Below are 22,014 nucleotides of genomic sequence, written 5' to 3'. Positions count from 1 at the left end.
GCAATGGGTAAGAGGAGAAGCGGGAGAAGGGCGAGCGTGTGACGTGAGACTAGGAGGAAACGAAGAAGAAGAAGGAGAAGAGAGAGGAGCGAAAGAAAGAGATTCGTACTCACGGGTCATTGGTCTTGGGCAGGAGAGTGCCGAGCTCCTTGATCCTGTCGTTGATGTTGAAACGCCGCCGTCGTTCAACTGAAAACGGAAATTGTGCACATCAATCATGGCTCGCTCGCGACAGATGAGATAGATAGATATATCATGCCGTCTGTTAATTCGCCTGCTAAATGGCGCGACTGGATCGGCGTGCGTCGTGCACTCATCCTGAACGATTCGATTTTTTGATTGGAAGACATTCGCCCTCGTGTTTATTAAAGAATTAGCCGTACGGTTACCTAACATATTAGATAAGAAATCAAATCTCAATCGAGAGTGCTAATCGACAATCGGCAATTGTTATGAAAATTAAACGCTTGTATGACGCTAATACTGCAAAAACTATTTTCAATAAATCTGTGCAATAATAAAATCTTTTTTAATTAATAACCACAAAGAAACTTCGATTGTTCTTTAGTTGTAATACATTTCCAAGAGAGAGGAGAAGGCAAAGTTATAGATTTCAACTGTATTTCCTTAGACGCCAGGTTCTCTAGATCTACCTACAGACTATTACAATATTCTCCTCGAGTTTACAACCACTCGATACGATTGGAAGCAAACGCGGTACTCTTCGATCGCTCGATTGTAATAAATTACATCGTTGTCGTTCTGAACAGACGTGCGAATTGTCGAGGGTCAAATCGCCTTGTCCCTCGATATATACCCGAGGTATCGTCGTCTCGTATCGAAGTTATTCGGCAAAGCATATCGCGCTTTCCGGAGGATATAGCGTATCTCCCCTGCGGAAAAGACTACGAACCGGATCGCCCTATCGCTGGCACGTGACCCTGTTCCAGATCGATTATTCCAGCCAGGTATCTCTCGAACGGAGGTGCAAGAGGTCAAGTCGCGTGGCTCGCTATCGGTGAGCAGCTCCGATATCGCGATCGCGAGGGGGATAAGCTACTACTACGGAAAAGTAAATTTGTCAAAGTGCGTATCGGACAGAGACATCACTTCCCATGAATGGCGGAAACGAAGCATTATGTCGAAATTAATCGATAAAAATGAAAGATACGGAACGGTCGATTAATTTTCTTCCGCTCTTTTTATGCGTCATTTCAATAAATCGATTTTATCTCCATTGAAATTAATCGACATCGAATGTGATAAGAGTCGTAGATAGGAAGTAGAAGGGAAAACAAAATATTTTGCTTTTTGATAATAAATCAAGAAACAAGATAATAAATTAATTTTCCGTCTTAACAATATTATACAAATAAATCAATAAATTTAATTCTTAGAGTTTCTATTTCTCTTCTTATCTTTCGTTTCTTTACCCAGGAAATATAACCCTTTGAAGATACAAAAAGAGTAAGTAGTTAGAACTTTAATTTTGAAACTCTAAACTTTGGTCTTTGAAACAAAGAAAACAGTAAATTAGAAAACTTTTCCGAAATAAAATTTGCAAGATACAAGAAAATACTTCGACTTTGTGGAAGTCAAATATAGTTAAAGAAAAATCGGTTCCAAATAAGATCTACATCCAGTTCTGGAGCACTTCAAAGTGCATCACGGATCTACGTCACGCCAAACTAAATTCTGCAAATTGCTTATTCATACAGAGACAAATATTTGTAAATAACGCGGTAGAATGGGACTATAAAGGACGGGATACGAAATCGAGGAGATTCGTCGCACGCGCAAAGAGATGAAGGAGCAGCCTTGAAAACTTTGAGGAAATTGTAACTTCTTTTCTCGGATTCGATTCGCCTCAGGAGAGAAAGAGAAGAAGAAGATAGCGAGGAGAGCGGAGGAATAACGACGGAGAGAGAACTGGACATCAACGAGAGGAACGGGAGGGATTTCTTCTGATCTAGCTGATTAGATTACGATGGTTAATTCAGAGGGGCGTGAGGCAGACTGAAAAATCGATAAGAATGGGAATGGGACAAACGACGAAGATCGAACCTACCCGATTCTGTCGGGAAGATGCGCGAACCTATGCTTTTCACTTGGAATCAAGAGAAACGCCTTCCTAATCGACGACGACGAGTCCCATCAATCAGCTAACCCTGGTTTCCGGCAAAAAGAAATTATCCGTGAGATACGAATAAAGATTAGAGAAAAGCCTCTTTCGTCAGTCTGGGCCTGGGTTTCCCTACGAAAGAAACTGCAAACTTGCCCTCCAGCGAGTATTACGAACGCTGCGCGCGGATAAATAAAGATTCGTTTTTTACGATTATAAAAATGGGATTTTCCGAATAACTTCGCGTGCATTTTAGTTCATAATTTTTCAACAAATATTCTGAATTTATAAAAAAAAAGTATCTCAATCCATTTATTGGATTCAGGTACAATTTTTTCTTAAAAACGTTATTTCTGTTCAATTCGCAAAAAAGTTTGCCGTGTCAAATCTCTCGAACGTACAATCTGAAACGAAAACGAAACCACTTGATCACGTTTCCTGAATGAAACAGATTAGTGGAAGATGTAATTAAAGAGAGAGGAAGAGAGTAGAATTAAACAAATTAGTAAAAGAAAAAATGCATTTGCAAATCGACTCGAGTTGCATGCATATCGATCTCGCGGAAAAAGGCTCTCATCGATAAGTACTTCTTTTGTTTCCCCACGTATAGCGCACGTAACCGCCGCGCCGTGCAATCGACAATGCACCTCGTGGGGATGCACAATAGTAGTCGATAAGTGGCGAGACAAAAAGAGGACGAATTAGCGGAGCGACGGCGCAACTATTTTTACAGAATTCCTATTTTATGTCCGATGTCCCCGCGTGCTCTGCGGTCGTTATTTCTCCATTCTCTCTTACAAATTCGATCCCGATTCTTCCGTTTCGTGCCCTCCCAACCAACTGGACTTTCATTACGTCGACGATTGTTTTCGGAAAATTGGATGCTCCGGTTCTTCCCGATACGACCCTCGGTACGGCCCCCGATTTCTGCTTGTTTCGTTCGCGAGCGCCATGCCATTTTTTTGCAATTTTTGTGACGCCTTAATTGCGAGAGACAACGGCGAAGTAGAATCGTGGAAAAAAATAGCGGATTATTACATCTCGAAAAAACCGCATAAAGTGGATTAAACAATACCCATAATAATGCAACTTTTTCGTTAAATTGAATTGTTGATTCATTAAATCAATTTTAATATATAGGTTATATTAATAATATTACATCACCTATTTTATGTATTACGTAATACAAATTTATTTAAGAGCAAGAATCTGCTTAATTGTGCAAATTAAAAATCTCCTATCCCTCCTCCTCGAAATTGCATTTACAGATCAGAGCAATATATAGAATTACACTAAGGTAGAAACTATAAAACTTTTATTTAAAACATTTCTTTCGTATCTTCTACCGCTTGCTAAAATATACGATATACGCTTAAAAATACAGAAAATCGATTTTTTCGTAGGAGTGTTTTATTTTTTGCTTCCTCAGAGAAAAAGCTGTTTTCGTTAATTTTTATGGCCAGTCTACAATGAGCCGTTAGTCGTTAGTCAGATGTCGGAAGAGAGTCGAAAGAAGTCATAAGCGTATCGTAAGGCGATCGGAAGCCTGTAATCGGCGATCGTAAGCGATTGGCCAAATGCCATCTTTTACTTATATTTATTTTATTTATAAAAAACATATGTCTCTTATTTTGATTTGTACTATAACACTCAAAACTTGTTGAAATCAAGAAGGGGACAGTTGGGTATGTTTCTTTGTAAAATTACAAATCGAGATCCAATAAAGTGTGTTCGAAATATGTATGCATTTTCGCACGGGACTCGAAAAATTCGCGTATGCAGCCAAATTTTATTTTACTGCACCGGAAAGCGAGGCGAGATAATTGAAGCTCACTGATTACTTGGTCAAATTTACAGGATCGCCGCGACTCGCGGGAACACAATCGCGCGATTCGGCACGTAACGTGTATCGCATCGTAAAACAGAAGCCGGCGGCGACCTGGTAAAAGCGTGGCACTGTTCGAATATCGCCTCTCGAAAATTATTTAGTCGCGCACAGCGTAAGAGATAATCCATTTCGTCACCTTAATGAGATGCCCTCGGAACAGCGATCTATTGATTTTCGACGTTTAATACTTTTCCACAGAATTGAACGTAATGTTTTTGCAGAGTGTATAGTATTCCTTAACCTTTAAATATGCAATTTTTTGTTGCATTCTAAATATTTTTTTGAGTATCTTTTTCCCTTCTAGGCTTTCCCATTCAAAAGGGAAAGAAGGGCCAGAGAAGACCCTGCGAAGCCACGCGCTTTTAATTTGAACATAAGAGAACATCGAAAAGTCGCTTCGCATATATGCAAAGCTGCGCGTTTAAGAGTTAAAATTATTGAATTAATAATTCGTATATTTGAATTTTTTAAATTAAATTAAATTAAATTAAAAATACGTTATTATGAGATATTGTACAAGTGTGTGCTTGAAATATTGTTATATTGCAAATCTTCGAAAAGAATATTGTATATGTATCTGCTAAGCAATGTATTATCTCAGCTCTTTAATAAATTTAGTAAATTAAGACTGGTGCACACACAGTGCTAAAAGAAAAATAAAGATATTATAATTAAAATGACTAGAATCCGATTGTACACAGAACCTCACTTCGTTTGCATAGAAAATTATTGGAAAATGTTAAAAGTTGTCTCTCTTGCGAAAACGTTAGAAAAATGGCTTCGGCATAATAATAAAAATAGATAATTTTTATTAAATTCACATCAATAATACGCGAAGTTATATTCAGTTCGTCGTCGTTGTTTGTATTAACAAATAACTGTCAAACACTAGTTTAACTGACTAACATTTGTGATACTAATAAACGGCCAATGCGACGACTCCGGGCACGGTGACACTTTTTCATTGTCATTTAAATAGTCCACTTACATCACAGGCACCGTGTATTGGCATAAGTGTATAGTAAATGCCGGTAACAATAACGATGTCATGGTACTGCCGATTGCTACTATTGAGGTGTAAATTGCACAGTGGCGCTTGTCAATTATTTCTACACGGGCAAACAAGCACTTGCTTGCAACCTACCGATCGAATGACAATTCAAAACGATACTCTATGAAGAAGCAAGATTAAAACATCAACCTTATTACGGAAGCCACGTGTCTCAAGTACAAGATAAACTTCGAGGATGGAATTTTGAATATAATGAAGTCAATTAATGAGTTGAATTAAGCTCTCTTTATCGAAAAATCAAATAGACAACATTCATTCACTTGATATATCACTGATAGTAATTTCGAAACTTGAGAAACTGATACCAAACTTATATTATAATCAATTGCTTGAATAATCCATTGATTTCCCGTATAAGGTTAATTTTAAAAAATTATTATTATTATCATGTAATTAATCGTGTAATTAATTAGAATCGATAAATCAATTTTTAATAAATGCAATCATAAAAATGTTATCATAAATGTGTTAAAAAACTAATATTTTATTAAATCACGCACCAATTTATAATAATTAAAAAATTAATATTTAAAAAATGCGACACGTGAATTTTTCGCAACCTAATCGAGAAGAGTGATTATCGACTTACTCATATTGTGATTATCCTTTTTCTGCCGATCTTTAGCGAGAGCATGAATCTCTGCCTCGGTAAGCAAGAGAGGTTCCGGTTTAATTTGAAGCTCCGGTATATTCGTGAGACTTCCGGCTTGGCCGTCCTTCAGTCCGTCGCCCAAGGAACCAGCCTCGAACGACAGGATGTCGTCCAGGAGATCCTCAGCCTGCAATCACAAAAAAGCAAACTGTCATTTGGATAGCATTAACCTGTACGGATAAAAAAGTATATCATGTGAATTTTATATAAATCTGTAATAATTAAAATATATATTAAATAGCAAATATCACGGCATCGCAAATCACTATGTAGCGTCGCGCAAAATTGATATGAGAAAAAGAGACAGAGATAAAAAAAGAAACCACATTAAAAAATTAAATTCACTATTGACAAAAGGAACGAGGGAGCAATCGGCCTCAAGAGACCGATATGATTTATTATCGTTTCGCATCCTACGGATCTCGACGACTATCGTAAATGACAAAAATTACATTATGCAATCTATGCGAAACGACGCGCTTTTACGCGAGCATTCGGTGATAAAGCGAACTCGTCCGCCACCCTCGTGCGACAACATTACCAGGACTCACTCGGTGGTTAATGCAATTTTTCCCCGGGACGGGAATCTCACGATCGACGCAAATGATCGTTCTTCACGAAGCGAGACGCCGACGGAGGAAGAAATTCAAAGGGAGCGATGGAACCCAGAACGAAAGGTGTGCGCGTCGTTAATAATTCCCGGGAGCGCGATCGACGTCGTTCGCTAAATCACCCTTTCATGCCTTAAAGACTTGTTGTCTTCGGCGCGCAAAGCTCTCCGCGCGATACATCGATCGTAATGCTATTCACGGGGTTCTCGATAAAATGATTCACGCGTCAACGTGGCCGCCGCCACTGTGAAAACGCGAGATCAAATTCCCTTTTTTCTCTTTTTCTCTCTTTCTTCGCCGGACATTTATTCACCGCTCCTTCTTTCCACGTCCATTCCATTCCGCACGCAATAATATTCTGCCACGAAAATGCCGATAAGCGATCGTCCGTCGCGAAACGTGATACGGATTTAAGTGCCGAATATGGTTCGGCCGGTCGATAAAACGAAACACGACGTGCTTCATATAGCGATAAATCCCGGCCAGGATTCAGCGGAAACAACAGCAGATTTTTTTCACGCGATTATCTACAAAACGTATCTCGTTGTAAATTAAAGATTGCGCAAAGTGTTGTGGTGATTTGCGCGATAAGAGGTGCAAGACGCATCGTAAGGAAGAATAAGATACGCTGAATGAAGCACGCTGCCTTCATTCACAAGAAGATTAAAATTCAATTTCCTGACGATCATTGATAATTCGCACTTTTTTTCTCTGGGTAGTCTAGGTAATCGAATAAATTATGAACAATTAATTTTGTATCTTCTATTTCCTGAATTATTTTCTGAGCATTGAAAAAAATATTTAGATATACTTTCAGAATAAAAAATATTCATATTCCTATATCACTTGAGATTTGTACAGAAGAATCAATACAATACAATGTGAACTACAATAAGATATTACGATTTTCTAAATTTCCAGTGCTTCGCACACAATCCTAGCAGAAAGATAAATATCCTCTGGAGAAAATTGTCGTCAAAATCGTAAAAGAATTAAAGCATATGCGACTGTCGCAGCTCCGCAAGATGTGAGTCTCAAAGCGGACTCGCTTCGCCGATCTGCGCCGATGCACGTGCATCACGACTGCAGCGTGTACGTGTGTGACGTTACGTAAACATTACGTAAACAATAATAGGCGAGCACTGTGCCTGTGGAACAACGTTTCGACGCCGACTGTTGCCGCCAACCAACGGCAGATGAATCGAGTTACCTCTCGGTCCGACGAACGCGCTTTGACGCGAACGAACCGACAAAAGCCATGCGCCATGACTGCAAGCGAGAAATACGTTAATTGTATAATGGCCTACACTGACGTATATAGGTATCGTGAAAGTCGCGCGTCTTCCGCGGCAGACACTAGAATTCAAATTAAAACGATTGTCTCGATGTCGATACACGCATTCGAAAATGGTTCGGAAAAATCAAAGTCAGATAGAGCTATTATCGATATAAAAAAAATTTTTAATTAACCACATTTAAATTTGAAACTTGGTTCTGAATTTTAAGACATTTTTAATATTGGAAATTGAGCAGCGTTGTAAAATAGCGTTGAATTAAATTTAAATAAAGATCGTGATAGAAAAAAAAACTGAATTACAATCGCTTTTAAAAAAGTTTTGCTGCCAATTTCGATATGCTAAAAAAATTGTACTCTTATTGTTAGGAAGATAACAACGGGACCCTCTGTAGGCTCTGAAGAACGCGTACGCGAAAGAGGCAATTTCGACATGACGGCGAGGATGAATGATGCGAGTACGAAGAAGATGAGAAGTGGGTAGATGGATGACAGAGACAGCATCGATCGCCGCTGTGGTCAATGAAACTGATGCGCGTCGAAAGGGAGGCGTGATCGGTGAAAGGAATATAATGTATAGCGTATGCGATACGCGACCAAAGTAAATTGCTCTTGCAATACGAGCGCCAAGATGACAAAACGTACAACCGTCTGTGATTTAGTATTTAACTATAACGCATCTTTACTATGAAATCCGATGTAAATATACACGTATAAAATAATCCAAATTATTATTAACTGAATTTATTAACTAAATAATTTAATAATAAAAAATGAACACTTCAGCAAAAATAATTTTGTTACAATATCCATAAAATATATATGTTTTCAGCAGAAAATAATATAATATAATAAGATATAGATATCTAATAAATAAACTCTCTAATATTAATTTATGATTATCGAGACTTTTTCATATTATTATTTTAAGACTTTTTAGATATTATAGATTTTTTTATGTTTAGAAAACAAAATGTGACATGTGACCATTCCATAGAATTAAATATATCCTAATTCATATAATTCTAAAATAATAACTCGTATAATTCTATCATCATGTCGAATTCTATCATTATGTCGAATCACATTCGACATAACGAAATGCAGTCGGAAATTCGCCCTGCATACGGATCTGTAATGGCTATCTGGCTAGCTGAACTTAACTGGCGATAAAGAGTGTCAGACTACCCTGCAACAAACCTGCCTTTTATTTCGGCGTTCCTAAGTCAATTTCGTGAATTATGCCGCGATGTACACGCAATTCCCATAAACACAATTGCCAGGAATCCGTCGCTCGTTAAGCGCGAAAAAAAGAACGCGCTACATCTTATTAAATGTCATCGTTAATGGACACCCGTTTCGTCAGTCTTGTTATGCATGCCGTACATATCGCTATGTATATGCAGCGCGTAAACGAATCGACTTTAAAGAGCCGCGTTACGGTCGAAACAGCCTTGGCCGTAGACGCGTGCGAATGGCTCGATTCTCGATCATGCACGCGCGGCAAACGTCATGCAGAGGATCGTTAATTAGGAATGTTATGAAGTCCGGTAAAAACTAAGACAATCGATTTTTTTGTTCTAATGGAATTTCTATAATGCATATAATGTGCACTATAGAAATCCCAGAACGCTGCTAATTTCAGGACCACGACTATACCTGCATATTGTGTCGTATATCCATTTTCGTATACAATCATGGTAATAAAGTTTATAATATGCGCTTTCACTTATGTGATTTTCAAATTAGTTAGTCGAAAACAAATCGCAAATCGTTAATAAAGATATTACAAAAATTGTTAAATTTGTTTGATAAGGAAGTATCGTTCAACTTCTCAATAAATTTTTCCTTATTGATCCAGGTATTTCCACTCAATTACAAAATTATCTGCCACCCTTTCCGCAAAGGAAAAATTATCGATATTGCTCGGTTAAATAGTACCACACTCGTGAACTAAAATTATCAACGAATCATTCAGCAATGAGCGGAGCGAATTGCAGCGACAGGAAGCAATTGCGTCTGCGATTGCGTAACGAAAGAAGATTATAATTGCATACAATTAAGTACCGCAAGCATGCGAGATAATGTCAGAATGGCTTTAATTAATTCCGGTCGCATAAGACGTCCGATCATATGCACGGCAAGAAATCGCAACGAGATGCAGTCCTTGTTCCGTTAACCATTTTGTATCTATATCTGCAATTCTGACTTTGCAGAAAAAAGTCAATAAATAAATAAATAAACAAACAAACAAACAAATAAATAAATAAATAAATAATCAATTGAAGAAACGCGTCTGTGTAATATTTTTAAATTAATATAATCATGAATAATATTACGATATGAGTATATATAGAAGAGCATCTGCAGAAGAGCCTCTAAGACGAAAATATATTAATACTAGCTTGATACATCCGTGCTTCGCTACGGTATGCGAAGGATTCTGTAATTCACCCCCAAATCTAGATTTGCCCCTTTAGGGGTTGATTAAGGCAAAATCCTGAATTGTTTTTAAGCATTTGTATGAATAACCTTTGTAAAAACCAAGTCCATATCTTATCAGGCCTAAGAAATATTGAAGAATCCGTGAAAACATATTTTACTCCTTTTTCACCTTCAACCTTAAGGGTCGAATTTCTAAAAATCTCTTCTTAAGGTGCTTATACGTCACGGAAAGAATATACTCCTCGAATTTCACGTTTTTAAGTTTAGGGGTTAAGCGATTTGGGCTGGGCGTTGATGAGTCAGTCAGTTAGTCAGAATATTTGTTCATATATATATATAAAAGAAAAGCGCTCATTCTTTTTTGCCTTTTATATTTTATAAAATGTGTATGTATTTTCCCGTAAATGTATCTATGTAAATAATAATAGTTTTTTTTATACATGCATAATGTCACATACGTGTAACGGCAACGCTATGCAAATTCGTACACGCGGCACGTGCGTATGGTAAGTGGTAACCATTCTTCATGCCCTTCCTCAGAAAACGAGTTTGCGGTTTGTCAAGGCGCTCGTATTCAATAAAATACCGCATTAACGATTCTGCCGGAAAAATTCGTATCAATATGGATGCGGCAACTACCGTGCGTGACGTAAAGAATTAATATCTCATTAAATTATACCGCGACGTCTGTCACATTAATAATACGGCCGGCGCGCAAAACAGAAAATTCTTTTTTTTTTACGTTCAATGACAATTGGGGAAATACATTTATGTGTATGACGTGGGAATGAGATCAAGATTTCAAGGTGCATTTCCTCGATAATCTAAAGTCTGTGCCTTCATAGGAAGAACTAAATCGCCAACCGCGATTCGCTATAATTTTTAACATTATTTTGAAATTTCAGAAAGATACATAATAATGTTAATACTAAAATGCGCGCGCGTAACATGTTGCGTTGAGTGTAATCACTTCCGACTGAAACGGATTTTACAATTTATATAACAACGCGTCAATATGATTACATATACCTAACATTTATTTCATATTGACGTCCATCTCGATAATCACAATGCATGATTGTGTGCGCTGCGAACGACGTAATAATTTTCACCGCATTCTTGGCAACGTGTTGTCAGTGCAGGCGGCTACGTATGTGTAATTAAACAATTTTCACGCCACGCCAACCGCCGGCGCGACATAGTAATGCGCTCATTAGTATCGCTTACATACGTCATGTACGTGACGTAGCGTCATTATTGTGAAACGCAGAGTCTCTCCATGATGACGCCTACTTCTTGACGCGGATTAATGATTGATTGGTCTTACCGGGGCAAACCACCGTTTTCTATCCGAGAGTCGGAAAAGAATATCGAAACGTACCTCCGCAACAAAATTCGCGGAAATAATATAAATTATATAAGTTCGAGCTTCGTTATAAAGAGTTTTATTGTCCAAGTATCGTCCGTATCTGAAATCGACAAGATCGTGACGTGAGACCGATATATTTAATTTTCCCGACATTTCCTGTACTCGATCGTACACGCTTGTGTGCCTGGCAATGAGTTCCAGTGATAATGGCATTGTTCGTTGCGATAAAGTGAGGGAACGGCAGCGATTTGCGTACGCGGAAGTACATGTAATCCCAATACGATCGGAAAATTGAATATTTATCGCCCCCGCGTGTTCCGGCACGCGTGTGTTTCGCGTAACTATTACGCACTCTTTTCCGGTCGTACAGTGCGATATTATCATCAAATCGCGCACGAGGTAAACACAGGAAATATACACGCTCACTCGTCGAGAAACGCGCACGCAAGTTTCTGCATTTACGTCTCGCAAATGAACGAGGTATACTCCTCGCGTCTGTAACATATTCATCTGATCTTGAAAGGACCATATGGGATAAAAAAGCGCAAAAAAAGAGAGTGGCTTTTGTGACGACAATGTAACTTCAAGAATTTGCATGTAATCGATTAATGACCGTGGTTAGTTTAAAATATCTTAATATTCTATTTTCCTATACCCGCAAAGTAAATTTTTCTAGAATATAGAATCGAGCAAATTTTGCAGGTTGATATTTCTAAATGTGGACACAGACAATGCTTATCTAATCATTGTATGAAGCATCATTCAACATTATTCTGAATTCGCTATTAAACTAAAGGGAAATCAAGCCGAGGCGTTGAGCGTCTAATAATATATGTTTAATTTGCGATAAAAATTCTTCTCGACAAATTGTAATCGACGCTCGTTGGTGTGTAACATTAAGTAATAAGCGACGAGTCACGTTGGCAATATACAATATTCGACGCCCACAACGAATTGGCAGCTGCGCCAGCAAGGCCGTGGCGGTCACTATAATTACGTCTCCGTGAAATGCATTTCTTCTCTCCGTCCGAAGCGTTCATCTGAAATGCATTTAGTGGCGTATTTCGGAAATACGCCACTATGTCATTAACGGCACGCGATATCTCGATTTCGCGCATCGCGGAGTAAACAACGTGCCTTGAACGTAACCCTTAGAGCTCACGCACAATGAGAGGAATAATGAACGAGGAATCAAACGTAGAAATAATTCATAATCGCATCATTTTTCAAGACACGATCTTGCGACTATGAATTCTATCTATGTTTAATTCCTTGTTCCTTATTCCTCTCATTTTGCATAAGCCCTTAAAGTGAGAAAATGCGTTCTGAACGTGCCCTGCATTTGTCGAACTTGCTAGTTTTAGAACTAGTTTTCGTGTCCAATTTTTTTTTACAGACATAAATGTTAACTTTTGAGAAAGTAGATACATTGTTGGATGAAATAGGGATATTCAAGTATTCATTAAAAGAACGTTTATAAAGCCTCTAATATAAAGTTAAACTACTTTGGTGCCATTTATTTATGACTGCGTGATAAAGAGAAAAAGTTTATATTCCAAAATAATTATGCGAAACTGACGTAGATATAAATTTTAGTTTTGCAGATATACATCGTCATTTTCTCAGAAACGTGCATGCGTTAAAATATTTCCAAAGTTTTTAAAACGACTAACAACCAAGAGAATTATAGCGATGGCCGCAATCCAGCATAAGCATCTTGAAATATTGTGATAGCAGTATCAAAAACGAGGCATAATGCTGACCTTTATTACAAAATAAGGGCTAGTTGGGTCTCTCGCGATAGCCTAATATACCCCTGAGCAATACAGTTCTACGATATTTCTTCCCTTGACAGCGTTAGTATGCCCACGAAGCATATTTTTCTCCTCTATATGCCGCACTCGTAAAAGCCCGCTCGTTTCCGGCGTTCGACGCGATTTGAAGAAGATGAAGGCGAAAATGCCGGCGCATACACACGCGGACATAAAGTTGCTCCCGCTTTATCTCAGCATAATTTTACATAACGAAATCGACGCTCGGTTAAATAAGATGGACGTTGGTCGTTACGTAGTCACCGCTGCCGCTTGAAAATGGGCGGCGTATCAGCAAGGTTAACGCAGCAAATTAGGAGCATTACCGGTTATCTACATTGTCTCAAGATGGATACACGCCAACCACCAGCCGGAGGGGATCAGCCTCTCACTGATTTATCTTACAAGACCGCGCCCCGCAATATGTTTCTCGTTGAAATTGAGCATGCAAAATCGGGATTAACTCACGCAATCGAAATCCAAAGGTATTGATACAGAAATTTCAAAAAGTGACAAATAGAGAATGACAGAAAAAAAACATACACTAATCTTCTTGTTATATGTGCATATTAATCTTTAAAACGATTTAAAACCATTTTACTATTAGGATATTTAAATAAAAAAATTATCACGCGCACACAAATAAAAAGCAAAAAATTTACGTTTCTCTAAAATTTCTTTGGCAGTGCTCTTAAGTTATGAGAAGTGCAACGTGAGAAATGCGTCGAAATTTGCTAGTCATCAATCTTGAGGCGAGCACAATATGTTAGTGCGATACATTTCAGTATGTCCGGCGTAATATTACCCCGTCGTCGCTATACGAATCGATTCCACGTAATTTCCATAATCCGTCATCGTCAAAACACCTTCACCTTCGCCATAATGCTCGCGTTAATTCCGAATATCAATCGCATGATGCCACGTTGCGAGCACGTTGCTACGTGGACTCGTGTAAGCAGACTTGTATCAGCAAGATTGCCGGTACAAATGTGGAAACATTACCGGTTATCTGCGCTTCTTCGCGCGCGGCGAGAACATTACCGCGTTCACACTTTCAGGAATCCACCGCTTTGATTAATCTCTCTCTGCCATATATTTCATCACGTGATATTACGACACCGTCGTTGTAAGTACCTCGTATTTCGTCACTACGTCGTTTACTTTACGCCCCTTAGTAATCTATATTGCTATTCGGATATTTTTATTTACGTTAAAAAAGTTTTAAATTATGAAATATTCCTAATGTTCAGTAATTTTCTAATGTATATAAGTTATAATGCATATAAATTACATTGGTTGGGAATTTATTACAGAAAAATTGTAAAACTTATGTGTATTTCGAGAAATATTGTACGTTAGATATAGAATTGTTACGACTGAATAAATATTACGTCTCTACGATAACAGATATAAAATATTATCAAAAATTCGCAGATGGCTGCAAGCGGATCGAAGCTTCCATCTATTCATCGTCTTGATGTATGTACGCAAGAGAAAACGCGACGAAAACCTTTCCTCTTACCAGTGTGCACAAAAACCAAACGCAATAAAATGTCTGGCGTTTATGCAAAACGCGTAACCTGATTGGGCGCGCAATACAACTGAATTCGCAAAATATCACGGGCCTCGTTTCTTTCCAGGTCACGTTTTTATTACTACCCTAAAGGATTATTCTCGGGGAAAGATATTCGTAACGCGCATCCAACCAACGGCACCAAGTACCAAGTGATACCTCAAGGCGAGGCCTCATTCCTGTGTGTCGCGTGTGCGGACCGCGCTGCTGCAATGAGCGAAATTACGCATAATTTGACATTTGATACCGCCGGCTGCTCGTCCCCGCCAAGAAGCGAACTCGAATCGCAACGTCTTGTGTCTGCTCGCACTCGTACAATCTTATCGGACGTTATAAATCATCTCTGCACGTAGGTATCTTGCGCGGAGCGCGCGCGATTCTTTCTCTTCCACAAATTAAAAATTTCAAATGTCTGTCTGAGTATCTCTTTTTTCAAAACATCTTAATTTCCAGTTGTAAATTTCTCAATAACCAAGTCAAATATATAAACAAAATCCAATTAAAATTAAATGAAGCGTAATACTTTATTATCTACTCAGCAAAATTTAATTTTCCGTCCCAGATAACTCAAAAGCTATCGATGCGTCGTTGAAACGAAGGCCTAATTGGCCTTTTTTTATCTGCACTCGACAGAACGGTAAGATGGAACCTTGAACGTGTATCTATATGTACCTGGACGGAAAATTATCATTGGGAATGCGAAATACTCTTCTTATCACTACGTATCCTTTATGAATGCATACCCACACGAATGCGTACCGCTACCTTTTTATCTCGAAGCGTCAACCTAATTATCGTGATTACCGTGTAACGTTACGCAACAAGACTACTTCGCGAACGCTTTATTTGAGGACACGTAACGTCACATCTTCATCGTGGACCGAGCGCATGTGTGCGCGCGCGCGCGATGTCTCCGACGTTATGTCAGTACGGAGACCGCTTCGAGGATTTCGCGTGCATTATGCCATTATCCCGACCGTAGCGTATCGTTACAATGTTCATCGGATGCGGATTACGTGAACGCGACGTTAGCACGGCCAGCCAGCCGGCCAGCTCGCATCCGGTGCACCCGAAAGGGAACATCCTTTCTCTCTCTCTTTCGCTCCGACACGACGAGCTTCCGATATACACGTCGGCGTTTCCTTTCCGTAAAATCGTCGTGATCCGACGACGATTCATTCCGACGGCGATTCGCGAATTCCCACCGAGACGAGCCGGATGTAGGTTATTAACCCGTGAGTGTGCGTGCGATTATTTTCGAACGGAAGTACGCGAGATAACTGTGTGTTACTCCCGCATTGTTTCCTAATCGGTGTATACAGTGATCAATATGTCAAAACAGAGACAATAAATCGCCGATTCCGTGTTAGATTGAACAACAAATATATAAACAAACATTTTTTATCTTTTATAAGTTTTTTATACTTTTACATATTGTATGTAACATTGAAACTTATGCAAAGTTTGAATATCACACTCATAATGATTTCCGAGATTATATCGTATTTCTTAGTTTATGCACTTCTCCGAGATCGTGTTTTTAAAGCGTTTCATCTTCTGAACAGTTTAAGATAACGAATTCAACAACTCGGCATTTTTCAGTGCATTTATCATATTTCACGGTTAAAAATTTTTTTAATAGTACCTACACATCTTTACGATAAAATTTTATCAAATATTTTTCTTAAGTTAAGATTGCATTTCCTATCTAAAGAATTTATAAGTTGAACAAAATAATATTTATCTTATAAATTCATTATAGAAAATATAATGACACCTTTGAGAATATTTCGAAAAAAAAAACAATTCAATATCGTGTGCAATTCTTCAAGTTAATATAAACGATAAGCAACGTTAAAATGATAAGATATAAATTGCGCAACTTTTTTTCATAATATTCAAGATAATGTAACAAAAATGACAACGATTGTTTTACATATATTTTTCTACTAAAAAAAAAAAAAAATTTTGATTTGAACAAAAATTTGCATTTAATAAAATGAAGAGAATTCAAGTAATTGAAAAATATAGAAAAATGTAATTTGTATTTTATACATTTTCAGCAAAAAAATATTTGAATTAGATACATTATGAATACATTATGAAAAGATACATTATGAAAAATGTTACTTTTATAGATTCCACGCATAAAACGATTCTAATAAAATACAATTACTTAAATTATTTGCAATAAAATTGCACTTTTATCTTTTGGATTTTTCTAAGACGATCATATCTATATATAATCGATAAAACTCATAAGAAGAGAGAGAGGAAGAGACTATGTCCCAATGAGAAGTAAAACTTAAAAATCAACGAAAAAAGGCAAACAATCTGTTTCAAAATTTCTTTACGTTATCTAAATTTCAATAAATAGAAAGAAGCGTGACTTGTTATTATTATATAGATTATTATATTGAGACGTCAATGTGTCATGTGTGATATTGAATTTCATTTTTTTCCAATGCATTTTCAAATACGTCATTCTTCTTATCTGGTCTTATTTTAAAAGTAACGAATAAAGAATATTTTTCTTTTAATTTTTCCTGGAGGAGAGTGTGCAATTTCAAAAAAAAACATTAAATAAAAGTTTGTCGTAAAGATTGTACGTTATTTAAAAATCTGTTCTTTTCAGGCACTCGAAGCAAAAGCCACGTCGACAACATTTAAAACTAATTTCCCATACATAATGCTGTGTCAAGCTTTTTTATATTTTACGATGCTTCAAATCTTGTTTCTTGAAACATTATTTCCGCTTAATTAACGATTTCAACGATTGTATTTACGTGTCGGAACATACATTGCGAAAAGAATGAGTGTTAAACTGATAAATTATCAGTACATACGTGACAATTCGAACGATAGAAAGAGAAGGATATATATACGTGACGCGTCGCAAATTAATGCGTTGAAACATGCCATTGATAAAGCGATTAATCTACCGATCGGCTACACCTGTCAGTCGGTCATGATGTAAATAGACTACCGGTAATTGTTTGCCAAGCACAAGCTAGATATCTGAACTTTGTCATATCTAAAGAAGTTTGAATGCTACGCCGCGCGAAGAATTAATTCAATTAGTATTAAAATTACTTAGAGACCAAAATATGGCATGCAGTGTTATTTATCCATATTTAATATTATAAAAAATGTATTTAATTAAAGAAAATCGTAAAAAAATTTCAATAAAAAAACTGCAAATTGTATTATAAATCCATTTCACTTCAAAATATAAGAAAAGATTATTATAGATACCATGTGTATATAATTCAATATTTTTAGATTATTAAGATCAATAAGAAATTAATTTAAAATAAGTTCTAAATTATGTTTTCTAAATTAGCTTCTTTTTTAGAAAAATTTTGACTATGATATGTACTTTCTATATATCACTCTTATCTATTTTTAACAGCTAATAAAATATTCGGGCATGTATATGAAATAATCAAAAAACACATATAGATACACTTTGCAGTAAGAATTAAAGTGAGTGAGTAATTAATGCGTCGGTTGCTGTAACATCCTGACAGCAACCTTGGCGTCAAGAAAACGCGGTTATCTATATAACGTTGTATCTTATCATCGAATGCGCCGTGAAAACACGAAATCGAGATCACGTTGGAAGAAAAATTTCCCGGCTCCGTCGCTCGAACGAAAAATCGCGGAATGTGGAAAACGCGATGCGATTATCGTGCACGGTCGAAACAATCTGTTAACTCCGTGCTCGTTGCATGATAATGACGCCATGCTCTAAGCGCGTGTATCGTCGTCGTCGTGAAAACGAAAGCTACAAACCGATAAGGTAAAATGTATAGTTCTTAAAGCGACACTTAGACTTACAATTAGTGCATATGCCGTGTTTAGCGTTACAAATGCGATCGGCCGTTTTTTGTGCGTGAACATAGGTTACATTATTCCATAATAGTGGTTCTCGCAATTTTGTCAGCCTTGGCACAAAATTAAGGAGTCAGAAAGAAAAAAGATCGTCTAAAGCAAACGTTTTTCCGCAGGTGCCAATTTAGCCGTATCCGTTTTTGTTCGTCGATCGTGTTAAATGTGACCTAAAAATGACGCTTATCGTCACGACGAAGGTTGCGGCGCGGCGTCAAAAAAGCGACGTATATTTAATGAGCTCCAAAATTAGCACCCGCAGACCTGTACTCAGAATCTCTAATTCATTTTTCACTCACCTTACACCTCCGCGTGATAATGTTAAACACCGGCATGATGCAACGCCGATCCGTTGGTAACTGACACGTGCTCGCGAAGCTGTCGCTTCCAGTCGATTTCTTTCCGAGTACTATCAATATATCCCGAGGGATACCGCTGGCGCACGGTGCTCGCCGGCCGATCTCCGATTCGATTAATCGAGCGAGCACACCGAAGCAATGTCGATCGCATCGAAATAGCCCATCGCTGTTTATCGAATTAAGTACTAAATTAAACTCCGATCGATGCAGCGAACCGCCTCGCACGAGAAAGAGATTCCCGAAGCGAGCTTCGGATATTCCACAAAGGGGTTTCTGCACTCCGCACAATTACCTAACGCAGGAAAAAATGCACAATAATCCTAGGGTTTAGAGCCGTCAGAAACATTCGATACTGGACGATCGTTAAGCGATTCTTCTACTGCGCGTCGTAATTCCGTTCCAAAGATATCGTCGATCACTATCAATAATCAGATAACAATATCTTCAAAAATCTCGAAGTACTTCCAGTCTTTCTAAACCGTCAATTAATTTCTTCTCCATGATCGATGGACACAATACATGTTGTTATTTATTCCTAAATAGGTATTGCTTTCGGCGATCGATCACTAATTGTCTTTTGATTGTCACGCTCTCACTGTCAGCAACCAAATGTCGACAAGCCCAGAAATGTTGACATGTTGATTTTGAAGTATTCGATTCGTGAAACTCAAATGGTTTTCCAATCGACGAGCTTGTAGCGTGTCGTTGTCATTTCAATCCGAGAACGGTGCTTCCAGTGACGATTGTCAGTAAGTCACTACGACGGTCTCCGGATGCTTGTCTAACCAGCGCCGACAATTAGATAACAAAACCGTATCGTTGCCGCCGTCTCGCGTCTCGTCTACGGAAACTACGGAAAGGCCGCTGCACGCGTGTTTTCTTGATCTACGCTTCTTCTCCGGACGACGTCCTCCGCGTCGAACACCGCGGGTCGTCTCCTTTGCTCGCTCCCGGCGTCGCCAACCACTCGCAGGAGAGACAATCGCAATTGGGTCGATCGATGACACTTTCGTCATCAGGATGGGCGACGCGACCGCGCCGACGACGACGGCAAGAAGCGCATTTTCCTCAATCGATCGCTTGTTCACTTGTGCGTGCACCGAGTGTCGATTCTCACCGCGTTTCACCTGCAAGATTGCTTTGTCTCAAGGTCGCGGCTACTAGATAACGCACCTCTCGATCCGTGACGATTCCTTCAAGAGCGATATATCCTGTGATGTACAATAACTCAAATCTGACGTGCGATCGTATCCTCTTCTACTCTCGTATCTTCTGACGTTTATGACGTTTATTGTAACGGCGATAAAAGATAAAAGATACCAATCAAAAAATAAGATAAAATTGATGAAATCATTAAACGTTGGAGTTGACTGTTTTGTCGAAATCTTCGAGGATAATCTTAAGACTTTTCTAAAACGTTTCACGTAAATTTCGACAATCTTTGACGATTTGAATTAAAGTTGAATTACTTTGCAGAATTGTGTCAATAGACTTATATAAAATAAATGGAAAAAAACAGATGCCTCACGGTGTGTGCTTGGTTGTTTTGAGGACAGTTTGATTATAAATTATTAATCTTTCTTCACCATTTTTTAATTGCAGCGCCGATAGATTTTTCCACGGGTCGTTTCGAGGAAAGCTTTTGAGAAAAGTTTGCCGCGAAATGATATATTCAAAATTGCTCGACGCTCGGTGCCGGTTATACTCCGATGAGCTCGCAAAGACAAGGATCGAGGTCACACTGAGGAAAATTCTCGGTCTCTCGAGGAAATCCTTGCGTTCTAGAAAACGACAAGATTCTGAATCTATCGATTGAATTTATATATTCTTGCAGTTGTCCAAGGCTGTCACGCTTTACGTTTATCGATAAATCGGACTTCCACTTCTACGTGCCTTGTGCAATTCCGATCGCATCGAAGCGAATAAATCCACCGCGAAATTCTTTCGCGAGGACAGCCGGCACGCTTTCACTCGTACTTTTTAAACGGCATCACTCGCTCGAGAATAAAATCTCGTGTCACCTCTCTGGCAACTCTGGCGATCGATATAATTTTGTCCCGACAATTACGATCTTACTTAACACCTCGGTAGTGGTCCATCGATTAAATCCACGATAGAAAGATCGACAGTTTATTACCTCTTCGTTTCCGCGCACAATCGTAAAAGTCCGAAACGACGTGCAGGGACGTCCTTGACGCAAGTTTATGGCACACGCGTTGGAAGTGTCGCTCGTAACTATGCGTTCCTCGTTCGAAAAGCGCGCTCTTCTCGCATGCGAGGCGGCAATTCGGGAATCGAATCAAATGCCACGATTATATAGATCACTGCGGATTACACTTCGTACACGAACGACGTCTCGGACGATCATCCCGACTGGGCCGTAAAATTTCCTCACTGGCGAAGGTGAGGCGCACGACCGGCGCGGCGTGTTGCCCTACGCGCCTCGCGGGCGCTATCGATCGATCGATTACGCGGCGCGCGCGGGGTTCCCTCGTGGCAGTGGGGCGCAAAACGTGCGGCAAGCGTGCGCTACCGCGGTTCGAAGGCCGCAGCGTCGCTCGTGAGTCACTACGAGCGTAGACCGAAGCTAAGTGGCGGACTGGTCAACAATCGCGCGAAACACACCTCGGGACAATAGGCCGCGCGCCCACCAGGAGCAACAAACAACACACCTCGCGACGCGGCGACGGACTCGTGTTCTGAAAGAAGCTCCGCGCGCGCGTCAGCCCAAACGGCGCGGATCCGCTCGGTCGCGCTCGTCACCGCTCGGACGCGCTCGGTCTGCGCGCCACGCGCTCACCGCTCACTCGGTCGCCAACGGCCGTTGCAACAGGTTGTTGTTAGTTGCAAACTGTCAACCGAATCGCTCGTTTCGAGTTTACTACAAAAATTTGATTCGCGCCGCGCCGAAATATAAATTCCGCCCG

The 22,014-nt window shown here is 39.0% G+C and overlaps 1 protein-coding gene across 2 annotated transcripts in view; it reads right to left on the bottom strand.

The window, feature by feature from the left end:
* Mitf (transcription factor Mitf) overlaps positions 1 to 22,014 on the bottom strand; it is a 72,360-nt gene that overhangs the window by 19,223 nt on the left and 31,123 nt on the right. For both annotated transcript variants that reach the window (XM_071787208.1, XM_071787207.1), the window contains exons 4-5: positions 5,672 to 5,861; positions 114 to 189 (exon numbers count right to left, since the gene is read on the bottom strand). In XM_071787208.1, coding sequence (XP_071643309.1) covers positions 114 to 189; positions 5,672 to 5,861 — 266 coding nt within the window. The remainder of the gene's footprint in view (positions 1 to 113; positions 190 to 5,671; positions 5,862 to 22,014) is intronic.

This window comes from Temnothorax longispinosus, chromosome 8 (assembly GCF_030848805.1).
Source record: "Temnothorax longispinosus isolate EJ_2023e chromosome 8, Tlon_JGU_v1, whole genome shotgun sequence".
Taxonomy (NCBI): Eukaryota; Metazoa; Arthropoda; class Insecta; order Hymenoptera; family Formicidae; genus Temnothorax; species Temnothorax longispinosus.
Note: the sequence above shows the minus strand (reverse complement) of the source record. Positions and strands in the feature narration are given on the sequence as shown.